A 26,462-nucleotide genomic window follows, 5' to 3' on the forward strand; every position below is an offset into this window, starting at 1 on the left:
GATAAAAATGTGACAAAAATACAATAACCATGAAAATAAAGAATGTAATTAGCACCAATGGGACTCTATTTGGCACTAAATGAATACAATTAGAAAAAATAAATCAGTAGCGCTTCTCATTTCTGTAAGGCAATCAAATCTATCTGCACCTGGGTTTCATTCTTCACCAGGACTGACGATTGGGTGCTTAAAGGCATCTCCGGCTACATTTACGGCCTCTGGATCAAAAAGACCTTCGGGAACAACGAATATCGTTACTGGATTAAAAAGGTATGTCACACGTCGACTGCGCTTCCCGCAGTTAACTCCACCGCCTCCCAAAGCCGTGCGTCAACATATCTCTGCCATGCTGTCCCTCCTGCAGTGGTTGTCCCGAGTGACGGATTACGAGCTGCAAACCGGAGGCATCCTCCTCCACCCGACCTTCGCTGCCGGCAAGGAGAAGGAGAGGTGGACTTTGCACTCACCCGCTCGCTCGCCCGCCTGCTCGCTCACCCACTAGTTTCACTCGAGTGAGTGGGTGAGCGAGCAATTGCTCGCTCCGAGGACCACGGCGTAACATTTTTCTGACATGAAAGTGGGATGGCCAAGCGTTAAACAAAACACCACAATTGTTGTCGGGACAAAACTCGAAAACACAGCAGACTAATAAATATAGAGAGCCTTCGCTTAATGTGTGTTCACACAACGAGTTTTCATTGTTACGCGGTTCTTCAATTTGGGAGCGCTTTCGCACAAAGCAGAACGCGTCCGTTACAACGCGGTTTCTGAGCGGTCTACGATGAGTTACTTTCATGAGCTGCACACGGCTAAGTGGTCTGGGAATTCTGGGTATGCACGCGGAATGGTACAATATGCGGTGTATTACCCTCATCTCAGTTCCTTTGTCCTGCCATCTTACTGCGTGTGCGTACATCGTGCCTTGCAAACCCAACCTTTTAAATTATTTATTTCGGTGAAATAGTTTTCCCTTAACGCGTTTTGGCTCAACGCAGCATTATTCAGGAAACACGTCTACCACGTTGAACGATTAATCACTGCACATACGTCGGCAATGAGGAGGCGAACGATAGCAGTACATTCGTTCTTTGAGAAATCAATTTAATGCCGAAATGCAACATACCCATGTCCCTCAACACAGTTTTAGGTCATTCCCTGTAGCCTACAGTGAGATTGTTCGGAACCGTGGACGACTGACAAATACAATTGAACGCAGGCTGGAAGGTGTGCAAAGATTGACGAGGTGATGCTGGCTTGGCATTACACTTAGAGGCTAAGTAACACTTGGATTAGAGAATGTAGACAAGTGAGAGACATCTTACTTAGTTTAACACAGCACATCGGAGTTGTCTTGTGGTTGTTGTTGTTGCTTGACTTGCATTCCACTGGGATTTTTGCACAGCGTTGGTGTACGGTGCTTTTTTTCTGGAAGACTTTGCAGTTTTTTCCTGGATTTTTCTGTTTGCGCATAGTCACTTTAAGATGTTTTCTTGTTCATATTTGTTTTTGTTGCGGTTCTACCCTATTCAAGAGCCGGAATGGCTCACAGGGCTATACCTAATAAATGAAACTGAAACTGAAAAACTGAAACTGTACTAGTAACCAATTGGCATGTTCTGTTTACGTGACAAACCTTACTAGTTGGCTGTGTCGGGTGGTGGCGTGTTTAATGACACATTTATATATTTACGCGATCTAACCTGAAAAACCTGTATTATTGATCTTACTGTTTAGAAAAGTAAGTAGGCTTGGGCAGGACATGCTTTTCACAAGGAATGATGGATGCTTTTCTGAATAAAAAAACTGACATTTACATAATATTAACAATTGTTTTCATCGGGCGTGTGCGCATGTGTGTGTGTGCCACTCGTGTCTGTGTGTATGTCTGTGCAGTCCCACTCCTCACCTGCACTTCTCCGTGTGCTACCCGCACACGCTCTCGTGGGAATACTACAAACTGTACCAGGCGAAGGCACACCTGGTGCTCAGGCTCATAGAGAACCGCATCAGCATGGAATTCCTGCTGCAGGTGTGTGTGTGTGTGTCAAAGGGGGGGGGGGGGTGGTGGCGCAGTGGTTTGCGTGCTGCGCTATAAACCCGGCGACCTGGGTTTGATTCCCTCTCACATTCAGTAATAACATTGGCGAATATTTGAACTGGTCCTGGGTCTCCCCAGGTTAACTCGGCCTGAAATGAGTGTCTGATGCAGTGTGTAAACATCACCACTCAGGAGACAAGGGCGGCCGGGCGTGGTGCTGGCCCACCCACTCCCTCGTGTGCCGTGCCAGCCTTCATAGGTGCTTGCTAACAGCACTTGTCCCAACAGTCTGTTAAGGGTATACGGGGATCTTAGTTAAAGGCCAAACACAAGTGGGCGTTGGCACTGCGCTACATACCCGGCGACCCATATACGATTAGCGCTAATGGCCAGTATCGGTGATGGATATCTGAACTAGTTCTGGGCCTCCCCGAGGTCGACTCAGGTTTGCATGAGCCAGCACCTGACGCGGTGCTGGCCACCTACCCTTTTGTGTGCCGTGTCAGCCTTAATAGCTGCTTGCTAACCACTTTCCCCAATAGCCTGTCAAAGGTTATAATGGGAATCTTTGTCTTGTGTGTGACCTGTGACCAGCAACTTGCACATGTATTCATATTGTGCTTGTAGAAGTAGCAGGAGCGGACATGAAAAGTAGCACCCTAGTGCATATGCTTGACTCGATTTCCATCAGCCAACATGTCATGCCGCAAGGCCTTTTTAACAAAATGTTTAATCTTCGTTGAAGGAGTTGTTCAAGACCCCATAAGAACCTCATCAGCCTCATTGGACTCGAGTGGTGACATCAGTGGTTATGAAGCCGGTGACCTGAGCCTGATTCCTAGCCACGGTGAACATCATTGGCGAGGAATGTCTAAACTGGTTGTGGGTACCCGCTTCAACAACCAGTAGTGATCAGCGTGGAGAGTTATGGTCAAACAACATCTATGTACAACATCTTGGGTAGGCCTTCATCCACCAATAGATTGAAAATGGGCTAAATATTAACTGCAGATTGATTGAAAACAGGTTATTGAGCACTTGTATGTATCATAGCTCCAAAGTCAACATTTATAATTACCTGCAAAACATGTTTTAATGTAAAGGGAGGTCAGGTTTATTTAAAACATAAATTAATATGCAAAGGAAAACAAATGTTCGGGGTCAATTAATTGGAGATCATAAGACATCTGGATCACCACCCTGTGCACCCTTTTGTCACGTCACTGTTCGATGAAAGTCTAACGTGTCGGTCATTGGGATTGTTCGACCATACTTCACCACGCCGGTTAGTGCTGATTCGGCGAAGGGGAGGGAGGCACCAGGACCAGTTCAGATATCACTCGCCACCAATGTTAGCCTCGATCGGGCATTGAACTCGGGTCACTTGGTGTGTAGCATAGTGCGGTAACCCACAGAGCCACCTCTCCCAATGACAAACAGGTTAATTAAAATAATGACCAGGTATGTTTGTTCTGTTGCCGCTGGGAAAGAAATCGACAATCCACCTTACCGGCCTTCGTCTTTTTTGTCCTCTTGGTGACCGCAAACCAACGCTGTTATTCGTAACCTATTATTTATTTTAAATATATAAATAACCCTTCCAGCGTGACAGGCTTCCCTTGTTTGCGAGCGAGATAACGTGACAACGGATGTCAATGGGCTATCACTTTGTTTAGTAAATGGCAATGCAATGAAGGAGACGAGTGTGGTATCTTCTCTTGTCGTTGGGCAGCTCCGGTTATTTCTCATGTGGTGTTTTTGGTGGAGTCGGCTATCTGGAGTGATTGATGCGTGGTCCTTTACGTAATGACGTGACCTCTGTGACACCACCGCACCATGCGGTAATGGAGATAGTGAAACTGAGCGGTGCATCTAAGTAAAAAAATATATATACAAACGGTAAGTGATAATAACACGTGATTAATATTCTGAATAATACATGCACAATGGAATTTTGAGCTTGATAGGGAGATAAATATTGATGAAGATAGAACAACTTTTACACGTGCATGTTCTATGTTTAGACGCGCAGAATTTATTCATACCTAGGGGAAAGTCCGTTGACACGCAAGGCTTTTTCAAGGGAGACCTTGGTAGTGATAAATATATCATAACAGCAGGGATGTTCCCACGATACAAATTATTCAAAACCTCGATCATACACGAATCTAGAAATGGAATAAAAAGGCAGCATCCATCCAAAAAAATACTAAAGTGAAAGCACAACGAAGTACAGATGTATATATAGTGAAAATTAAAGACATTACAATAAATTATAAAATGAAGTACGTTAACAAAAAACTTACATTATGGAAATGGATATAATTTAAATTAAGTAGCAATTCAGTATTTAAAGGTTTGAGTACCTATGAATATTTGAAAAGCATTTTACGGTCATTACCCAAGTAGGCACTCTAATAGCAAAAAAAATCAAATGGATGGTATAAAATTGTAATCTTGGTTTTGCTTACTTTTTGAGATGTTGGATCTTTTAATGAAACGTATTTTCTCAATTTCTTTCACAGATTGTGCGAAATGTGTCATGCAATGATCTCTCACAGAGCAGTGCACCCTTCATGTTAGTGGAAGCTCACGGAAGTGAATCCCACAGAGCTTTCTCTGAGATCCCGTAAAGTGACCTTCTGTGCACATGGTAGGGAGGGTAGCCTACTCGCCCTGCCACTGCTAGGAATGTCTGTCGCATTACATTGAAATCATAGATTTAACTTTGAGAGCTGGAATTTAACCATATTAAGTGCAAATTTTTTTTTTATGTCATGGGATTTTTTTCTGCAGTCATTGGTGACCAAACCCGAGACCATGAATTTGTCTTGAGAACTCGGTTTAATCACAGGCGGCCCCCTGATTTCAGATCTTGGATATCAGCATTGCCAGCTCAGTGCTGTGACTTCTGAGCCACCCTGGTCACCTCAAGTGCAGAAACACATTCAACGTGATTTAGTTTTTTTGTACAGTGATTGGTGATTGGGTTGAGCCCATACACTTGCTACGGTACCGCTTTAGTCCCCTGAATTCTCAGTTGACCTGGCCACTTAAAAACATTAAAAAAAATTGTATTGATCTTCTTGGTTCTTTAGGTAAAGTCACGTAGAAGGGAAGTAATAAAATAATAAAAATAAAACATAATAAAATAATTCTCACAACGTTTCGGCCACAACGCAAGCAGCCGTCTTCACCTGAGGATTTTTTTTAAATGTTATTTTATTATGTTTTATTTTTATTATTTTATTACTTCCCTTCTACGTGACTTTACCGAAAGAACCAAGAAGATGAATCCCTGCAGTCACGAAAGCTTTAAATCGAAATTAAATTGTATTGAATTATCGACTTTCCCTCTTTTGTCTCCCGGCAGGTGTTTAACAAGCTGCTCTCTCTGGCCAACACCGCATCTTCCCAGCGCTTCCAGTCCCACATGTGGAGCCAGATGCTGCTGTCCACCAGTGCATTCCTCAAGTCCATCTCCATTGTTTCGGGCAAGGATATCCAGCCGCTGATTCGTCAGTGGGTGTATCCTTTGCTCATGGTGCTTGCTGCAGCAATTCATGTCTAAATTCATCACGCGTAGTCAACGAAGGACCGTTGGGCCAAACGTGTGACCCCTTGCGAAAGCATTCACATCAACTTCTCTTGCAGCCATACCGGTGTCTCGAGTAATTTGTTTGATCCACGGATCACGGGGGGCAGGTGGGGGGGGGGCAACCACGGGGGCGGTGACATTCCTTTGAGGGTCGCAGTCCACTTTGAACGTCAACCACCAGCTCAAGTGCGCAATTGCTCCAGGAGTTTGCGCATCAAGACAGGGCTGTCTCGCTCGAACTGAGCCCTCCTCAGTCGCTAGGAGACCGGTCGCAGATGCCATGGGGACATTTCTGACGAAGTCCAACAATTGGATGCCAAGAATTCATACCTAAAACTGAGGTTAAAATAAAATAAAGGATGATATCCCTTTGCCAATCCACTGCTGGATGAAGGCCTCCCCATGTCGCGTCGATTGCGGGGGTTGTTTGACCATACTTCCCCTACGCTGGTCAGTGTGGGTTGGCTGAAGGAGGGAGAGCATGGCCACCAATCGGTCGCCGGGTATATATATAGTGCTTTGCGATAACCGCTGCACCACCGCTCGATTTAAAATTCTGAGGCCACACTTCTCAAATGACTACCGTTGAAATGTTTTTATTCGTTTTTTTCTCTTGAGAAAGTACGCGAGTGGTAAATGTGTGTGGGCGGGCCAGCTAGCTTGTGTTTAATCATCGAGCTGCCTAATGAAGGTCAATCAAATCAGATGCCGTTCTGGAGAGTGGGAGTGATGTTTTGGTAACTTAGCTGCACTAATGGGTCTTGTTTAAATATTGTGCATCAGCCACTATTCCTTGTCTACGGATGCAACGTCAAAATTCATTGTTTTTCACTACGACCTCAGGCTGCGTGCCCTGTAATAATTTTAATGAGAAATTAAAATGAACCGTTCCTTCATAATCTCACCCTTTCACAAAACCCTTCAGACTTCTCGAATGTAGTCATTTTCTCGAGGCGTTGATACTTTATTGGGATCCTTTGTCCCATATATTTGTAGGAAGGTTTCACAAAATCCTGCTGTGGCTGTGTAAGCAAATGTGATTGTTTTTCTTCTTTGAAATTGAGAGCATCCATTCACTCGGCTGGGAAAATATGGAGAGCGTGTGAGTGGTAGTTCTAATTAGTGGCCCACTCATTTTAATGATCTGGCACAAATCAGCGTGGTCCGCAGGGCAAAACTGAAATGCTGTCTGGTGCAGCACTCGAGCGCCCGAAACAAGCCACGAGAGAATTTCTGAAAATACCTCTTAATTCCTTCCGTCTTCGGTTTAGCGGGTTACAAAGAGCAATTCAATTTGGGAATTGCAGATATTTTTAAACTTGCCAAGTCACTTTTGGAATATTTAAGTTTTTAATTGGAGTTACGTAATTGGAAGGGCTAGATAAGTGGTTGTAATCACAAATGCCTGCTGTTGGACACTGATGTGATTGCCACTCCACGCTGGTTAGGTATGCGTCAGTGACATACGCCGTTGATCAGCATGCACTTGTGAGTTTAACTGTGGTTGAGTGGCTCGGAGGTCAGATGTCGTAGCCTGTGGGCGCACAATGTTGCCGCATAAATTTTGTTCCCGATTGAAGCGCTTTCCGCAGTGATGTGAAACCGTTCGCCCCAGCCACACTGGATCCGTTATCACTGGAGCTCGTTTTATTTTCAATCCGCGGGGGGTTTAATCGCCGATCGCACCCGTGACAGCGTGACCCTCGTCACCGACACGGTGTGAGATGCAAACAGACATTCCGTAACCTTTCCCGGTTGCAGTTTGTGCTACATCTGTTCAGCAAGCAGTTTGGTAGTCTGGTGGTTATCTTGCTTGCCATTGATTCATTTTCACCCTACTCAAAACGTCTATGAATATAGCTGATGGTTTGATTCCTCCGTCTGCCTGGTAGTTTCTGTAGGAAATGTTTTAAATATGCTGTGACTGGTTGGTGCTGTCCTGGATTCCCTGACTTCCCCCGCTGTCACTGGGCCCTGGTTCCTCTGTCCCGAGCTCTGCTACAGTGCTGCCCTCTCTGCCCTCTCGTGTGTTTCCCTGCCCTGACCACCACCCTCCCCCCCCACCACACACCCCTCCTATCTTAAAGTCGTTTTTCTTTTCTTATTCTACAGTGTCTTGAGATGCAATGGCATTTAGATGCTATGTAGATTTAAATTTGTTGTTTAGTTACAAAACATTGGCTTTAAAGACCCCGTGATGTAATTTGCGTGAGTAGAGCGTTGTGTGATGGTGTCACGGGATAATGAGCAGATTTTCCTAGTGTGCTCTGCGCTCCCACGTCGTTACCTGCGGCTCCTCTACCCAACCTCTTTCCACTCTCCAACCTCATTGGCCGTGGTGCTTTGTGACTTTATTTCACGTGTTTTGAATGTAAACGAGGGCACAGCATCAGGCAACGTGTTTTTGTTGCGTTCGCCGCGTTAATCTTTGAACTAGCGTCGGCTGTAGCTCTGGAGCAGGCAGTGAGTTTCCCTTGACATTCGGTGGGGGTGGGCGTCCAGCGACCAGTCTGGTGTGGTGAAGTTCTACGGGACGTTCGTGTTCAACCGCAAGCGCAATATCCTGGAGCTGGAGCTCAAGCAGGACTGCATCGCACAGGGGACGCAGAAATACGTGGTGAGGCCGAGGAGCGGCGTTGCGCGTACCGCGTCTCATTCCCTCTGTTCACTCACTCACAACAACTCGCCGATCTCGTCCAGACGCAACGGCCATCACGCGTACTCCGGTTATCCTTGCGACGGTTTTCGGCTGCCCATCGAACGGAGACGGTCACCGCATCCCGTGCCTTCGGATGCGCTTCTGCGGCCATCTGGAACGCTCTTCCGATATTAGGAAGCCACTGGAGCTGTGCACTTTTTAATTTAGTTTGAAAACTCATTTATTTAGAACAGTTTTTTGTGTTTAGTTTGTTGACCTTCCTCCTCACCTCTGCTTAGCACGGTTGGCTACGTATGGTGCAAAGGAAGTTCAGCATACGTACAACTCGGCAAGTAGGGTTCCGCGTCACCCTTGATGTGCGTGCGTTTCAAGGGATATGTGACGAGTCTGTGCTCTTTGGCTAACCTTGGCAAAAGTGTATTATTTTTCTGCATGGTCACTTTACAGTAAAATGTACTTGGTCCATTGATTTTTTCAAAGCTTTTATCCCCGTCTGGATAAACTTTTGGGTCTTGTACTTCGAACTGTTCGTTGGCAGCACAAGTTGCATTGTTGTTCATTTGCACATGCACAATGCGCTGGGAGCTGGGTTTGATGAATGTAGTCTTTCTGCACATTTACATGCGTTTTATATTTCACTCGTTCTTTTTAGCTTTCTTAATTTTTATTCAATCACACATTATATCATTTCAATCACCTGTAAAAAATAACGAGGGTAATTTGCTGCTCTAAGATGCGGTAGTGCTTGTATTCTTACTATGCCCTAGACTTTTCAATCACCCCTATAATTAGAGGAATGGGGGTGGGGGGGGGGGCAAAATGCTTGGTAGATTCGTTTAACGAGTGCTCAGCTTCATGTGGGAGGAAATTAGAGAAGCTGAAAAATATCCACACATATGAGATGGGACCACTCCCAATTCCTGGCTGCCTCGTGGCTTTTCCCTTGCATATTGCATAGGCGACTGCAGCACGATAAGATGCGAGGCGCAAGACCTGCAGGCTACGGGAATACTAAGGCACGTTGGGCACGTGGCTAATCTCTTCCCAGATTTGAAGCTTTTGTGACTGCAAGGATTCATATTCTTATGTTTTTTTCGGTAAAATCACGTAGGTAAAAAAATAAAATTACATCAGCCGCACCTTAACAACTCTTGGAACCTCCCAGTTCAACCAGTCTACACAACAAAGGCTCATTCCTAGCAGCGACTTCAGCCGCACTAACCTCACAATAATAATAATATCCAGGGGCCTGCCTTGGCTCCTCCCACCCTCAACCAGTATATATAAGGACGGTTTTCTTGGAATTTCTCTTGATACAGCAATCGTGCTGTGACGGTTCCACCTGAAGATGGAAGCTTGTGTTGCCTCCGAAACGTTGTGATTTTTATTTTACTTTTATTAATTTAAATTTTTTACCTACGTGACTTTACCGGAAAAAACCTAAGAATATATAATCTCTTCCCCTTGGTTAACCCTGCCCGCCTCGTTCTCTTAGCTCGAGAACCTCGTGGGCGGAGGAGGAGGCCAAGGGGCTGGCCACAGGCCCCATGGTGCATAAGATCAGCCGCTGTCATTGAGACTCGTGGGTAGGAAGGGGTCTCCCATGGGAGCTTTGCGACCAGGGACCCGAGGATTTGGCGCTAGAGGGTGGAGGGCATATGCTGCCTCACTTGACCCGACTTGGCATTGAGGGGCACCGTTGTTGGCTGACCGCCCGTGTGTGTGCAGGGTCCTCTGACAGTCACCGTGCAAGAGTTGGACGGCTCGTTTAACCACAACCTGCAGATCGAGGAGAACAGCACGCGCCACGAGATTCCGTGCCACTCAAAGAGCCGCCGGTAGGTGGCTCCTCCTTAGCGCACCGCTGCTTTCGCTTTGCCCTTCCCCAGACGAATTGCGTTGAAATTGAAGTAACGCTCGTGCTTTTATCGGCTGTCGTGTCCGCCTTTTCAATAGTTTTTCATTAATTTCACTGCAAATACAAGTGGCGAACTGGTGAAGGTGTGGTTATGAGTGGACATGAGGTAGAGGCAATTAACTTTCCCAGGAATGAGCTGTTTTATTCACTCAGTTGAAGAAATGTCTATTTTTTATTTGGGTTCTGTCTTTTTTTTATGCTCTCGTTTTGATTAGCATAAATTCACACGCAATGCAATGCTTCTTTGAGCATGACAATCGATTTTGTCAATGAAACGATCCATCATTCTATACCGAGCGACACACCTTTGTCCAAGTAAGTATACACACTGTTGGGGCAGGCACTGTTTAGTGAGCATCTGTCAAGGCCAGTGCTGTACACGAGGGGATCAGTGATACCAGCACAATACCCAGCTGCCTGATATTGACCACACTTTTGCCAGGTACTCATTTTAAGCCGAGATAATTTAATGGAGACGGACCAAATTGGAATCCAAGTTGCCACTGTTGTATATGGATTTTAATTGGCGGAGAGCAGTGGTGCAGTGGTTAGCACACTGTGCTATGCGCCCGGAGACACTGCTTTTTATTCCAGCCATGGCTGATATCAGTGACGAATGGGATTTGAACCGGTTTTTGGGGGGGACTTTCACCAACCCGCACTGATCTGTGTGGTTAAGTATGGTCAAGACCATGACTCATGATGCATGGGGAGTCCTTACCCCATCAGTTGTTTGGCAAACAGCTGTAAATTATTATAGGGACAAATCCACATCCTCGATACGCATTTACAGTATTGTCTTCTTAAACTTGTGTGAAATTTGCCAAATTCTCAAACTACCTGGAAAATTACTCAATTCAGATTATACTTAATGATAATTGTCACCTACTGGCAGATTAATGCCCCAGGTCACTAGCAAATAATACTGTGCTGGTCTTATGAAGCCTCACCTGCTTAAACAAAATCAACTAGACTTGAATCACCCACTCACTCACGCAAACGAGACTATCCTGGTCCCTCGAGTTTCCGCCTGGTTAAACATCTGAATAACTTCTCAACACTAATCCACTGGCACCAGTAACCATCAGCTACAAGAAACCATCTGTCTCATAACCACTTGAACCTTCCTTCTATTACACACACACACGTTCAAAACAGTTAATCTTGCTTTCACACTTATCCTGGTGGAAGCAACACTCAGTCTGTAAAATATCACGGCCGTCGGAAAGAACTGCGGGGGAAATCTGCCAGCTGCATCCGGACCGCCACACGCACACTTTTTAACGTCAGTTGGAATATGCATTGCATCATCAGTATGCTTGCCATCTGTTGCCTTGCAGCAGTTTGGCCCAAGGGACCTTGCAGTAGCTCACTTTATCAAGGTGGTGGAATATTCTCTTCAACTGAGTTCTGCTACCCATGACAAAAAAACCCCACCACATACACCAGTACAATGTCTCATGTAGGCGGATAAGTGGAAATATTGGATATGTAAATGTCTTGAGAAAATTATTACGGTTATGCCACCGTGCGCAAATAAGTTCCTGGACAAAAATAAAGTGCACAGAGCCTTAAACGCGGGCCAATGCTTGACTGTGCTTAAGAACACATCACTGTAAAGTGAAGAGGTCAGATTTGTGTTGTGAACATCTCCATAAGATAACAGTTACACTCGTACGCAAACACTGCACTAGGTGCGGGCGGTTATGAATTTGTCAAGGCCAGGGCGGATGTCTTACGGTCGGATATGCGACAGCGTATTGTAATTCCGTTTGCTTGAATTGTAAGTGCAAGTGAATGTCGCGTGTCTGTGGAACTAGGACTCGGGGGGGAAAGCCTAATTTGTGGTTGTTTCCTCACTCATACAGGAACAAAAAGAAGAAGATCCCTCTGCTAAACGGGGAGGAGATCGACATGGATCTGTCATTGATGGAGTGAGTGACGTTGGCTCATCTTACCGGCACCGTGACATGTGGCAAACAAAATGACCACATCGTAGGATTGCGCTGGTTGTCAAAGCAGGAGTTATGTAAGCCAATGCGTCCGACTTCTGGCCTTATCTTAAACCGCACAGCAGTTGGAAGGAAACCAGGTTTTTATGGGTGGTCCAAGGTTACATTTTGTTGAATGTTTATTTTACACAGCAGGCTGAGCGAAATGATTAAATCCACAGCACAAATGTTTTTGCTCTCGGGCCTCTGAATGATGCACTTTCTTACCGCACAAGTGTGCTTACCTCGGTCGCTTTGTGTCTACAGCATGACCGGTTCAATTAAAAACTGTTACTCTTTAATGCTTAAAAATGCATTAATTGTCAATGTATTCACACGTGTGCCAAACTTGGCGTTTAACTGTTAATGTTTGCTCTACGGTTGTTTTATTTATCGGGCGCAATAATAATGAATGCAGCGGAAATTAATTTGTGTGTGCGTCAAGCTCAGGTACCCCGATATGTACCGTCTTCACACCACCTTGCTTGCATAATTCTGTGACTGCTATCTATTCTGCAGAGCACAACGGAAATGACCACGTTTAAATCCTGCCTCAGAAATTATATTTAGTAATTTCCGAAAAGCATTTGAGCGCGGGCTGCTGTAAAAGAAAATAAAATAAGGTCATTACAGGATTAAGGAGCGCATGTCAACCCAGAGAGGGATAACATCAGCACTTCAGACAGTGGGTGGGGGGGTTTGGGGGGTGTGGGGGGCTGTGTTTGTGCAGCCCAGGTGCAGGAGAAAGTGGGTCACTGGCGTATTCAGCTGACACAGCAGAGCTGTGAATTTGAAGGCAACTGTTGAATTTTATAGGGTTCGTTGCCTTGAGCTGTATCTTGAGCTTTCAAAACAACAACAAGAAGAACAAGACCTGCGACAAGCATAGTGCTGCCCTGTGCAAGGCCGTTAGGGATGTGGAAGTTTGTAAATTATTTAACAGGGAAACCAATCTTTTTTTTAATAGTCAGGGAAATGTCATCTTACTAGGTTTTTAAATTAAGCGAGTAATTTAAAAACGTTACTGCTTGAGCTCACCGTTGGCTCGAATGAGCGTGTTCCAGACCTTCTTTAATCGGTGTCTGCTATTATTGATGCATTTCATTTTTTAAAAGATCTGAGAGCTGATGAGCGGTGAGGTCGTTTTTCCCCCCTCATTCTCCTTTTTAGTGCATAACGATTAGTGTCGCAGCAGTTCCTGTGCTTTGTTCTGGTTATTCTCTAATGATTTATTCATGGAGTTGCGCACAAGCCGTACCCCACGGTGGCCTCCAGGGTACCCCGGTGATTGGTGCACTTTTTTGTGGGCGCTGGAATTATCAGCGTCACGGAGAGCCCCCGAGTCTCCACACTCCAGGCTGAGCCAGAAGAAGCGTAGAGCTAGAGGGAGGACACGGGGAGGGCGAGGACGCAAGAGGGAGTGAGACGGGAGGTTGAGGAAGCTTTAGGGAGTTATAGGTCTCCAGGGAGGAAGGAGTCACAGAGCGAGAAGTAACAGGGCAGACGAGCGGCAGAAAGAGGGAATAGTACTTAGAGGCAAGATTGTGAAGGTAAGCCGATGACGTCAGTGGGGAAAATGCACTGTTAATTTTCTCTGGATTTCTGTACACCTTACGCCGCTTTCAATGCAGCAGCGTGCCCTGCCGCATGACCTCTGCTCTTCACTCGCTCAATTATCGTCCACCTGTTATGACCCCGACACAGAAGCATCCCTGCAGTAAAACCCTGACGGGGTGTAACCATGATGTGGATTCTGTGAGCGATGAGTTGTAAAAAAAAAACATCTCTTCCTGCACAGCAATTGCACAGATGCTTCTGTGCCATTGCATTATTTTCAAACGATTGCGATTGTGCATCGCACAGTGCTGTTAGTAAAATAATTCCAAGCCAAAAGCCTCATTAGTACGGGGGTTGTGCGACTTATTGTATCTCGGATACTATAAATACCGTTGATGAAGTTTCATTGTTTTATTTTAATTATTTTTAATAGTCTATGTTTTTGTCTCTTAACTGTGATTCTTAAATATAGTTTTAATGTTAGGTTAGAAACACTTGGTCTTTGCTTTCGAAACCAGTTTAGAGAAGCGCGATAAAAGTCATTCTTCTGAATTCTAGATTTGAAGCTTTCGTGACTGCAAGGAATCATATTCTTAGGTTTTTTCGGTAATGTCACGTAGGTAAAACATCAAAATTAATGAAAATAAAATAAAATAAAAACAAAAATCACGACGTTTCGGAGGCAGAGACTTGTGTTGCCTCCGAAACGTCGTGATTTTTGTTTTTATTTTATTTTCATTAATTTTGATGTTTTACCTACGTGACTTTTCCTGAAAAAACCTAAGAATATCATTCTTCTGAATCAGACTCGCAGACAGTGGCAGAGCATTGAGCTGGCACCTGTCCTGGTTCAAATCCCAGGCCTGTGGTTAAACCGGGTCCTCCAAATCAGTGAGTTGATGGTCTCAGCCTGCTCACCAATGACTATCCAAAAAAATCCCATCTAATCAAATATGGTTGCTGCTCTTAACTTACAATACAACTCTTGATTATGATATGTAGCCTAGATTGATAAGTGCTGCCCTCTGCTCTGTGGACCCGAAGGGACTTCAGAGGTAGCTCTGTGACATCCAAATCCGTGAGCTGTTCTCCAATGGTTACACTGCTCTGTGAAAGATCTGAATGGATACTTAATCTCATGCTATGATGCCAATAACATCGGATGGTTTCTAAGGATGTGCTTTAAGCAAACAAACTCCCGTCGCCTCACACCCCACTCCCGGTCCCGTCTGTCGGCCAGTGCGGACTCACCGCTTCTGTGGATCCGCATCGACCCGGAGATGAGCATCCTGCGACGCGTGGAGCTGGAGCAGCCGGACTTCATGTGGCAGTACGAGCTTCGCTACGAGCGCGACGTGGTGGCACAGGGCGAGGCCATCTCCGCCCTGGAGCGCTTCCCCACGCCCCAGTCGCGCTTGGCTCTCACCGACATCCTGGAGCACGAGCAGTGCTTCTACCGCGTGCGCATGCAGTCCACCATCTGCCTGGCCCAGGTGCGTCTCGGTCGCCCGCCCACCTGCTTTCTCGCCCACTTGCCCGCTCGCCCACCTGCTCGCTTGCTCACCTGCCCGCTCATCCACCTGCCCGCTCGCCCCTCTTGCTTTCTGCTACTTTGTGTGTTTGTTGTGGCAGTGTGCCATTTGGCTCGTAGACTTCGGAGGCTTTCCAATTAAAGTTAGATCTGTTATGCTAATCTGTAAAGGGGAAGATGCTGCAACTTTTGTAAAAATGATCCGATCTGAATAAACGTGCGTGTAAAGTTGTGTTGCTATTGGGGGCTGACCCTATTGCTCTCTGAATTGATCTCAGGATTGCCCTAACTTGAAAACAAATGAGAAAACAAGGATAATTTTTAGTTTTTGCAAATATGCCAACGGATTGGCTATGACAGCTCCCCATCGGCTTCCATACTTCTAATTAACTACTTATGTTTAGGAGCACATGTCAGGCATACGCATAATGCGTGCGTATGCACGATCTTTCAAATTTCTTTGCCGTTATAATTCGTTCTTGCGCGTCCACAATAAATGTGGAGGCTGCTATCAAGCTGTCCGGAGTAATGCAATTACCGCTGCACAGTTTCTGTTGGGGAGAGGGTGACTTTTGCTCTGCCCGTGTGTACCACGAGTTTGTTGAAAGGTAAGCAGTGGTTGTCTTGTGGATCCTGCCATTGCAATGTCGAATTTTCACCACTTGGCTCCCATGACTGTAAATTGGAGATGAGTACCTTCCAATGCCCGTTTTGAGCGGAAAACCACACGATAAGTGCATGTGAACTGTTGTGTAAATCAGTATTTGACCAGTATTTAGGTATTTCATGGTAATAATAATTTGCAACCCTTAACACCACTACCAAATCAAGATCTTCCCATGCTGTGTCGTCGGCTCATGGTCATCTTTCACCAAGCCTGTCAGTGTGGATTGGTGAAAGTGGGCTGCGTAGACCAGGACCTGTTCAGATTATCACTCGCCGCTGATGCTAGGTATTGCCGAGAATCAAACTCGGGTGGCCTTGTTCCCGCCGCAACTTTTGTCCACTCAGCCAGGCACATGCGATGGTGTTCCTAGCACCCATGAATGCGCATGTGCTTGCCTTGACATGGACTCACATTAATCTTCATAACAGCTTGTTCAGACTTATAATTGAGACCATTGTCCTTTTATTTTACATGTAGACTCAATTTCCCTAGATTAGGTTGAAAGAGAAACACTATATCCGATTTTAATAGGAAAAGCTATAGTCACAATGTGACGATAAAACTGCTCGGTAAGAAAGAAAAAAAGTAATTTGAATTGTGAAAACTCTTGAGAGATTTTCACTGTCTTTCGTGAAACTGCGCGGTCATATTACAGGACAGTTAATCCGTGCCTCGCATTCTCAGATTGCCAACGCGATGGTGAACACGTGGAACGGACCCCCAGCGATGAAGTCGATCTTCACACGGATGTTCTGCTGCAAGACCTGCCCCAACATCATCAAAACGAACAACTTCTGCAACTTCCAGAGCTACTTCCTCCTCAAGGTGGCCCTCGGCATCTGCGGTGGCGTTAAGTCGCCAGGCTTTTTTGCGACGTCTTTGCGCGGCCCTCCGTGGCTCGGATCGGATGTAACGACGATGATGTTCTTCCCCTGCAGACCATCCCCGTCACAATGGCCATGCAGAGAGACATTCACGGCATGTGTCCCAAGGAGGTGCTCACATTCCTGCTGGATCTCATCAAGTATAACGACAACCGTAAAAACAAGGTGACCGTTATTCTCGGTTTTACTCTTGTAATGCGATGTGCGCGCGTTTATGTACGCGTGTGTGTGTTGAACTTATTCCGCACCATACGTAGCCAACCACTCCGAGGTGCAGGGGAAAGACAACAAACTCAACGCAAAAAGTAGTTCGAAATAAATGATTGTTCTGTTATCCACGTGTAGTACCGTGCTCGGCTTTGCAAGGTCAGAAGAGGGACGTGGCGATATAAAATATACGTGGGCGTCATCGTATTAGGTCAGATTGTTATGGGTGGGCACATCTGCGGAGTGCGGGGGAGCAGGTTTACCGAGAGAGACAATGGAGAGGCACCTAAACCTCTCTGACCAAGACGAAGGACCGACATCCAGATGGTGGTCATTGGACAAAGTGCAGAACAGGCTGCAATATGTAGTAAAACGATAGAATCTTCTTGGTTCTTTTGGTAAAGTCACGTAGAATGGAAATAATAAAATGATAAAAAAAATAATAATAAAAGAATTGTATTTATTTATTTTATTATTTCCATTCTACGTGACTTTACCGAAAGAACCAAGAAGATGAATCCCTGCAGTCACGAAAGCTTTAAATCGAAAACGGTAGAAGTGAGTTGTGGTGGGATCAACGGAATTGGTCCTGTGATGATCTTTTGGCTGAACGAATTATTTGGTGATGCTGCCATTGGCAGTGGTGCACGACCGTAAATAACAGCAAAAACTCAACACATTCATTAATCACACTGCCTTCAATTATTTTTTTAATCCTTATATCTGCATCACTGATTACCCCCGGCTTTTATACTTTGTCCTTGTTAAGGCAGTGTTATTGACAAATTTGTCAACTGAAAAGTGGCCAAATCTTTTTTCAACTAAACTATTTTTTATTTTACCAGGTGAGGTCCACTGAGCTATATCGCTCTTGTATCAGAAGCGACCTGGCTGTCGCGATTCGATAGCTCAACGATGCGGCTCATCTTCGTGTGGAAATTTCTAGCAGCCAAATACTCTCTTAAACTCACGTTCATAAATATGGAGGGGAAAAACCGGAGGACGCGTGTTGAGTAACGCTTATCTCTACATCAGTAATGCAATTTCCACATTCCTATGGCAAGGACAATTTTGTTTGTTGCACACCCACCGTTGACTTGCCACCGCGTTATTCACAAAATTTGTAAGAATGCCTTCAAAAAAATAGTAACAGAAAATATAATCGAAGCATTCTGCTGTTGATTGTAAAAAAACACTGTTTTCTACAGTCTTCATCCAGTAGTGGTTTTATTAAATGTACATGGACACCACGTACTGTACATATACAGCCGTTACAGAAGCACATTTCCAATTTCATTTTGGATTTATAGAGCATCTCAATGTAACTGCATCTGAAGACGCTGCGTGGCACGCTGCGATGTGTTTATCACGTGGGGAAAAGGAGGCATGTATTTATTTTTCATACATATAACATATGTATATATATAGCTGTTTTCAAGCTGGAGGTTGAGTTAGTGGAGAGTTGTTCTTTTGTCTTTCATGTATAATGTAATTTCACATTCAGGTCGAGCATACAAAGCGTTCTTACTGCAGATGGGTAATTAGATTGGAACCAAAACCACAATGACTTACATGACTAATGAGGCTTCTGTAAAATGCATTGCGACATTCATTTACTGCCTTCACAAGATGATGATTGCAATTATAATCTGCCTGTTTTTTCCCCGCTGGAATTTTTTATTTCAAGATAATTACCTTCCTACGTTTTCATGAACCCATTTAAAATTCTGCGTGCGGAACTGAGATCTTTAGAGTTTTTCACACTCTTTAGCAGAACTTTCCTGGGTGGGTGGAAATATGTTTTTGTAAAAAAAAAAAAAAAGCACATTGAATTCTATTACGCTAATCACTCTTTAATGCACGTACAATCGACTGCAGCTCAGAAACCGCCTTCTTCTCGCCGATAATTTGTCAACGCTTCTCGACGGCTGCCACGTGCGATGCTCAACAGTTCTCGGATAACTACTACCGGGCGTCGCTGATCGAAGCCCTCGCCAACTCCGTGACGCCGGCGGTGGCGGTGAGCAACGAGAACCGCACGGTGGAAAACCTCAACGCGGACGTGCGCCTCGTGCTCGAGGAGATCACGCGCTTCCTCAACATGGAGAAGCTGCTGCCCTGCTATCGGCACACCGTCACCATCAGGTGCGTCCCTCCATCTGTGCGAGCGCGTGCAAGACCTTCACGTGCGGCGGACGCCAACGTGCTTGTTTACGTAGCGCGTGGATTCTGAGATCGCTTCACGCCCGCCGCCAGCGTCGGTTGTGTATTTCTGGACCGGTCCTGGATCTCCCCTAGGTCAAATCGGTCTTAAATGAGTACCTGGTACAAATGTGCAAATACTGGAGAGACAAAGGTGGCTGGCCACACGGCTAGCTTGTGCACCGTGCGGGCTTCACAGCTGTTCGCTAACGGTGCTTGCCTCAACAGCCCGTGTAGGCTAAACTAGGAGGTCTTTGGATTTTCTGTGGACTGGCAGATGTGCCTGCCTGTCCCCCATGCATGTGATGAGAGGTGTTTTTTTTTATGCGGTTGGTCTGGTCGGTGGCACGCGTCAGAGCACATTGAGCTGGTAGCAACTGTGATCCTGCGTTTGAGTCTGAGCTTCAGCCGCCAGTAAATAAACAAGGGTCTGCACTGTAGCGAGTTTATGGTCTCAGCCTGTTCACCAATGACTGCACACAATGAATTGCATAATCCATGCGTACGCATGAATGATATGTGATGTTTTTCCAGTGTGGAATTATGCAGATATTTTTTCATTTAGCTGTATTACAGATTTAGAAAATTACAACTGTGGGTTAGCCTCCCCAAGCAATGAACTGGTTGTGGGATACTACACAACCTGGTGCCTGGATCAAAAAGGTCACTTGAATGGAGTTCAGCAGCAGTTCTGTAACATATACCTCCACGTTGTCTAACAGATGGGCTCGCACTGCTCTGCGAGAGTTCCGTGCGGACACTTTTTCTTGTGACATTATGCCGCTCGCACGATTTATTGAAATAAAACTTACGTCAAGTTTCCTCCGTTCATTGATCAATTCGAATATTGTGGTCCCAGTACACCAACATTTTTATACGTTGATAGATTTTAACAGGCGACATTTTATCGATTCACGTTTGTCTGGATTTTACATCTACCACCAGGTCACAAAAAGATATGATTCACTCATCGAATCATGATCCCAGATCATGGCAATCCATCGGAGCATTGCGAATTTATTTGTTATGTTCCTGTCATGTACATCTATTATTCAATTTCATTTTTGAAATATGTTCGCCGTTGTAGGTTGAAGGTGATATTGGGCTGACATGGCATCGTGTCAGGTTAGGATCACTGCAAACACAAGGCATGTCGTGTAGATTGTCGAGTTTATTTCAGTGGAATGGAAAGTTTTGGTGGTCTCTTTAAATAGGCACCGGTGAAAGTGAACGCTAGTCACTACAATAGATATCCGAGAGAGTGAATCACCGGGAAACGTTTTGGTCGAGATGCAAAAAATTAAGCTGTTGTGCCGATTTTTTTTATTACAGAAGCGAGCAATAATAAGTAATATAAAAAAAAAACTTTTTTAAACACACGCTTTCATGAAATGTACCGTACGAGTAATGGAAGAACTCCACGACTCCAGGAAGTGTCCCCGAAGCTTGCCATAACGTAAGGGGCCGTGGTGAATCACAGCCAACGTTAGTTAAGCGTGGACAATTAGACACAAGCGGAAACATAACATATGAAAAATTATGTTTAAAAATATATTTTTAAAATTTTTATTGATATAATCTAGTATTGTCATCAGTATGACATAAGTATACCAAGTTTGCAGTCGATACCACATTGGGAAGTGGGTAAAAATTGAGTTACAAGATTTGAGAATACAACAACAGACAGAGTGAGTTAATAAAAAGCGTGTAAAAAGCGATGGGTGCCTCGGACAAAAGCCCGAGGCGCGGCGCTCTCGGGGTAGGGCAAAGGGAGAAAGGTGGGCTCGCTACCCTACCAATGAAGGGAGTCCAGGCGAGAGCGTGGAATTTTTTAAGGGGAAGCAAAGGTAAAAAAATCGAAAGAGAAGGAGAGGGGGGTGAGAGCTGGGGTGGGGTGGGGGGGCAACTTCGTGCCGATTTTAACCTTGCAAGCGCTGGCCGCCGTTCTCCATTAAATCGACTTCCGTGCCCTTGATGCCCGCTCGTTAACCGTGACCTCTGCCCTCTGCTTCCCCGTTCCCACCACCGCCGCCGCCGCCATGCCGATTGCCCCACGCTGGCCCTGGCTCGCACGCCGCTGTAGCTGCCTGAAGGCGATTCGTGTTCTCCAAAAAAACGGACACATCCCCAGCGACCCGGCCATCTTCAAGGCGTACGCGCAGACTGGCCACTTTGTCGACATCCGGCTCGCCGCACTCGAGGCCCTGGTGGATTTCACGCGAGGTCGGACCCTCCTAACCCCGCAGCGTTGACTCTTTCCCGCATTCTGTGTTGGCTGTCATGATGGTGTCGCGCTGTTATTTTGTTGTTCACGCGCATTCAAGCAATAACGTGCGTGAATTCCACTTTTGAATATTTATCTTATTGTTAGTCTTGAAGTTGTTGCATCTTTGCAGCTTTTCAGGTTTTGTTTCATTTTATTCATCGTTGATGTTTGTGATTCATATTTAATAGGAGGTAATATTTACAACTGGACATCTGTGAAAACGAGCTTCATAGCTCATCGGATTCCTCCAGTCTAAATAAAGCTTCTGATTCTGAAATTATTTCTAAATGTAACATCGACACTGGACATGACGAAAGTAACAAAATGCGGATTAGAAGGAGTCCGACATATAGACAGCACTTTGGCCAAAGTTAATCACAGTTACATTATCAGATTTTCTCCTGTAAATTGTACTGGAGATCTTTAGCATGAACATAAATGGAGATAAGATTAACTAACCATCTCTGATTTTCTACGAACATAAGCATTGGAACAACCAATTGGAATTAACTGCAGGAAATGATTGAAAGACTTTATAAAAGATGGTTGCAAGGTTGAGCCCAGGTTAACGTCACGTACAACAAGCTCGCTAGACAATCGAAGACATCTGTTGGAAGAGACACAACTGGAAAATATTGGTGTGAGTGTGTACCTAGGGCAGTTATTAAAGGCAGACTGCGGGATCAGAAGGATAAAATAAAGTGGTGGATGAGAGCACCTTGGAGTGGTTTTGAGAAAAACATTTCAGTCATGAAAAGCAATATACCAGTGTGCCTAGAGATACACGTTTTTTAGGTATGTACTGTATATTTAACTTCTTTCGCACCATTCGTAGCCAACCGTGGTAATGGGAGGTGCGGGGGGAGGTCAAGCAAACTAAACACAACAACGAGCAGTTTGAAAGCAATGGGTTTTCCGATTTAAAATGTAATTGTAATTTTCTCAACTTAAATAGAACAGTGATTGGAAATGTGAGTGGGGTCACGTTTTCGAGAGTACAAACCACCGTGTGTGTTCTTCAGCATCGATTAAACACACGGATAGCATCTCTGTCATCGTGCGATCCATAGTCTTCCAATGAATGTAAGAATGAATACAAACCTGCCCAAAAACCTGGAGCAATGGTCCAGCGAACATGTGCACCTAGCACGCACACGTGCATCCAATCAAGATACCGTTTCTTATAATAAATGCTTGCCACACAATTTATTTTTTATAGCTCTTATTTTAAAACCCAACGAATGATCTGGAAAGTAAATTATGTGGACACAAGCGAATGGAGCATCCTGCTGTATAATTTTTTACACACGGCAGAGTAAACATCGTGGGTTATTAATTGCACCCTTACGGGACAGTTTGCAAATATGAGGGTGGGCTGAAATTTTTCATGATTAGGAGCAAATTTTTAATCCTCAAAACTCCAACAAAAACCATTACATGCAATAAAATCTATGAGTTGAAATGTACTGAGAAATTGTATATATTCTGTTATAATGCGCAATTTATATTTTCCTATATTTTTGTACCGCAGTGGACATGAGCGCAGATGTGTTGCAGTGGTTGCTTGACCTAGTTCACACGGACCCCATACCTTACATCAGGTAATAAACAAGCCCATTCATCACCTCTCCTTTGCAATGTACCGTTGACTGGCATCATGGATTTCGCCGTTATCAATAGCGCTGCATTACGTATTATTCCTTTAAAGGTTAACGCAATGTAATGCAAACATGCTGATTGTTCGCAACGAGCTGCTTTGCCCGCCGATTATTCACCCGTCGCTCCGGACTAATTCGCCCGTCGGTTAATCCGCCGACAAAGGTCACACATGATCGTGTCAAGCCCCCCCATCCATTGAGCGCGTCGCCCACGCCTGCAGCCCGCCAGGCCCCATCGGTCTCCTTCAGTTTGAGAAATAGTTTTGGGAAACGGGCCCTGCCACGCATACATATTCATCGAAGCTCTAATCGCGGCGTGAATGAAATCCACCGCGTCGCCTGCACACACGCGGCTGGCCGCCGTCGTGTGCCTCTGCCGTTTAAGTCGTGCGCGCATGTGTGCACGTGCATGCACCTGTTCCGGCGTGCTCGTGTTTACAGACGAGCCTATCTACACGGCTAAATATATACCACCGGAGCGCGCGCCACATACTCATATGCACTCCAGACTATTAAAATTATTAAGATTTATTTTTGCATGCGCTCCCCCCTCGGCTTATCTGACTGGCGGTGTGAATGTACAATTGCGGATATAGTCGTCGTCGTCGCAGGCTGAGAGAAGCTAAGGCCGATGCAGCAGCAGCAGAAGCGTGAACTTTCGTTTTTGACATTTGAAACCGATTTCTTTTTTGTTTAAGATTAAAAGATCATCGAGATTATGTTTGTCAGAAGTATCTAAGAGATTGAAATACAAAACTTTTAAATTGATCTGTTTGCCATTTCCATCCATTCACCATGGTAGTTGATCTGCAGAATGTCTCTTCAGTAGCAAAAAAATACATTTGAAAGGTCACCCTTTTTTTCGCATTTTTAGCTGCCTGTTGATAACAAATACTTGTGAAGTTTGCAGTTATGATTGTCATCGTAGATGCTTTGGGAACGTTCTGAGCATCTATTGCAAGCCTGCTTCTATGCAAGCGTTATTGTTTTCATCAGCTCTTAATATAGTTTCACCTAAGCACTGTAATTGAACCTATATTTAACTCTCCGGCCTGTTCCTCTTCTAATATAATACGCAGTAAAAATAAATTAATGTTCCTTCATGTCCAAACTCATTAGCATACATTCGCTTACCACGTGTGTGTGTGTGTGTGCGCGCGTGATTTAATGCAATGTTACATTATTTAACAGGTGAGAAGGGGGTTCTTTGGCATCAAATCCTGTTTTGGCCGAGGGGTTTTCATCGTTTGCGAGTAATTGATCATAGTTGGCCGTTGTCTTGACATCGTTTCATGGCATCCGCGCGCGCATTTCTCCCGCGCTCATCCCGCAGGCACAAGATTCTCAGCATGATGATCCGCGTGCCGCCGTTTGCCCGCGGTTCGGACTCGCCGCTGTGTAGCGAGGCGTTGGTGGATAATCTCTGGAAGCTCATGAACTCAGGTACGCAAGCTCGCGCATGCATATAAAGGCGGGGAATCTGCTCCCGTCATCGCCTTTAACGTACTGTCGGGGAAAGTGCTTTTGGCCAGCGCCCTAAGAAGGCCAACACAGCACACGAGGGGTTGAGTGGCCAATATCACGTCCGGGGCCATTTTTGTCTCCGTAGTGATGATGTTTACACACCAGGTACTGATTTGAGGCTGAGTTGACCTAGGGGAGGCCCAGGACCGGGATCAAATTATCGCCATTGGTGTTGGCACATATACAAGCGAACACACGATTTCCGTCTTAATTTGAAGCGGTGTTATTTACACCATGTGTGACTCATCTACACACCATTCAAAGACAAAGATTGCCCCTATAGCCTGAACAGACTGTTGGGGCAAGTGCTGTTAGCGAGTACCTATTAAGGCCGGCACGGCGCACGAGGTGGTGGGTGGCCAGCACCGCGCCCGACCGCCTTTGTCTCCCCAGTGGCGTTGTTACACACCGCACAGGGTACTCATTTGATGCTGAGTCAGCCTAGGAGAGTCCCTGGACCGGTTCAAAAAAATCGCCACTGTTATTGGTAGTGAGCGGGCATCGAACTTGGGTCGTTGGGTTCATAGCGTAGTGCGCTAATCACTACTTTCCTTCAATGCTTCTGTACTCCCTGCATTAGACCCACGCATGCTGACACACATGCAAATATACACACAAATGCAATAAAAATAAAATACACAAATATTAATATTACACGACGCAGCATTGCTCATTACTGGTTAGGTATTTCCGCTTGCAGGCCTGTGCTGAGCCTTGTGCCGCACGGGGACCGCTGCCACTAGGGGTGACCTTTATTGAGATGGCGTGATGTAAGGCGCTTTGAGTTTCCGAGGCATTTATTCACCGTAAATTAAAATATTATTATTGTAATGTGCTCTTAACAACCACGAGCAGAGCCCTAGAAACGACAATCGCAAGCGAGCACAGAGGCAGCAACGGGGCGCGAGCTCGTGTGTGTGTGGTTGGACTCGTCCTCAATTCAGTCCCTGGCGTGGTGTGGAAACATCGTCACTCGGCCTTTCGTAGGTACTCGCAAACACCCCTTTCCCCAACAGTATGTTAAGACTATACGGGGGCTCTTTGTGTGTGTATTCATCCGGCATACTCAACTTTGAGACCCGAAACCTGCTCCCGAGCAAGTAATTTCAACGTAATGAACCGCGAGCCTGGGGAGGTGACCCTGACCTGTCAAGGGTGGCTGATTGATACGAAGGTACAGTGTGCATGCCTCCCAAGGCCAAGGTGAACTCTTAACAGCCTGTGCCCCAACTCTCCCTGGCGGTGGCTCGCAAGCAGCAGTCACAGTCTCCGACCGCCCTGTTGTTTGCCTGTTGTCGTATGTTATAGATTTAGAGATACCTTTAGTCTCTCGAAGGTCTGTGTGTGTTGTGCCGCTGCCACGTGCAGTGTCACTTCAGTAACTTGCACTGGAGCCGTGGCGTAATGTAAAATGAATTCAATACAATTTAGAATACATTAGGGATGTGTGGGTGTCTTAATGCGACTGCATCGCAAGGCACTGTACAAAGACAGTGGGCATATTTTATAGAGGGAGGCAGTCGGTCGTAGTAAGACGAGGAAAGGAAAGGTCTCAAGCCTGGACTTGAACAGGAGCAGGAAGTCAACGGAATGGATAGTTGGGAGAAGGGCGTTCTAGACCTTGAGAGCAGCAGAGGAGAATGAGCGCCTCTGCCAACTGAGTGAAGGTCGACTGTGGTCTTTGGAGAGTGCGTGGAGGGGAGTAGAGAGAGATGAGAGAGGTGAGAGATAGGGAGTGCGTTGATGGGCGTCGATTGAGATG

General features: G+C 45.5%; 1 protein-coding gene across 1 annotated transcript in view; it reads left to right on the forward strand.

Moving 5' to 3' along the window:
• The window catches only part of TAF2 (TATA-box binding protein associated factor 2), a 63,394-nt gene that overhangs the window by 10,527 nt on the left and 26,405 nt on the right, over positions 1 to 26,462 (forward strand). The window contains exons 9-22 of the mRNA XM_078862727.1: positions 171 to 270; positions 365 to 450; positions 1,894 to 2,029; positions 5,412 to 5,566; positions 8,139 to 8,253; positions 10,024 to 10,133; positions 12,082 to 12,147; positions 15,002 to 15,254; positions 16,644 to 16,784; positions 16,898 to 17,008; positions 19,002 to 19,195; positions 21,336 to 21,475; positions 23,050 to 23,119; positions 24,510 to 24,619. Of these exons, the coding sequence (XP_078718853.1) occupies positions 171 to 270; positions 365 to 450; positions 1,894 to 2,029; positions 5,412 to 5,566; positions 8,139 to 8,253; positions 10,024 to 10,133; positions 12,082 to 12,147; positions 15,002 to 15,254; positions 16,644 to 16,784; positions 16,898 to 17,008; positions 19,002 to 19,195; positions 21,336 to 21,475; positions 23,050 to 23,119; positions 24,510 to 24,619 (1,787 nt within the window). The remainder of the gene's footprint in view (positions 1 to 170; positions 271 to 364; positions 451 to 1,893; positions 2,030 to 5,411; positions 5,567 to 8,138; positions 8,254 to 10,023; positions 10,134 to 12,081; positions 12,148 to 15,001; positions 15,255 to 16,643; positions 16,785 to 16,897; positions 17,009 to 19,001; positions 19,196 to 21,335; positions 21,476 to 23,049; positions 23,120 to 24,509; positions 24,620 to 26,462) is intronic.

Source organism: Lampetra fluviatilis, chromosome 14 (genome assembly GCF_964198595.1).
Source record: "Lampetra fluviatilis chromosome 14, kcLamFluv1.1, whole genome shotgun sequence".
NCBI lineage: Eukaryota > Metazoa > Chordata > Hyperoartia > Petromyzontiformes > Petromyzontidae > Lampetra > Lampetra fluviatilis.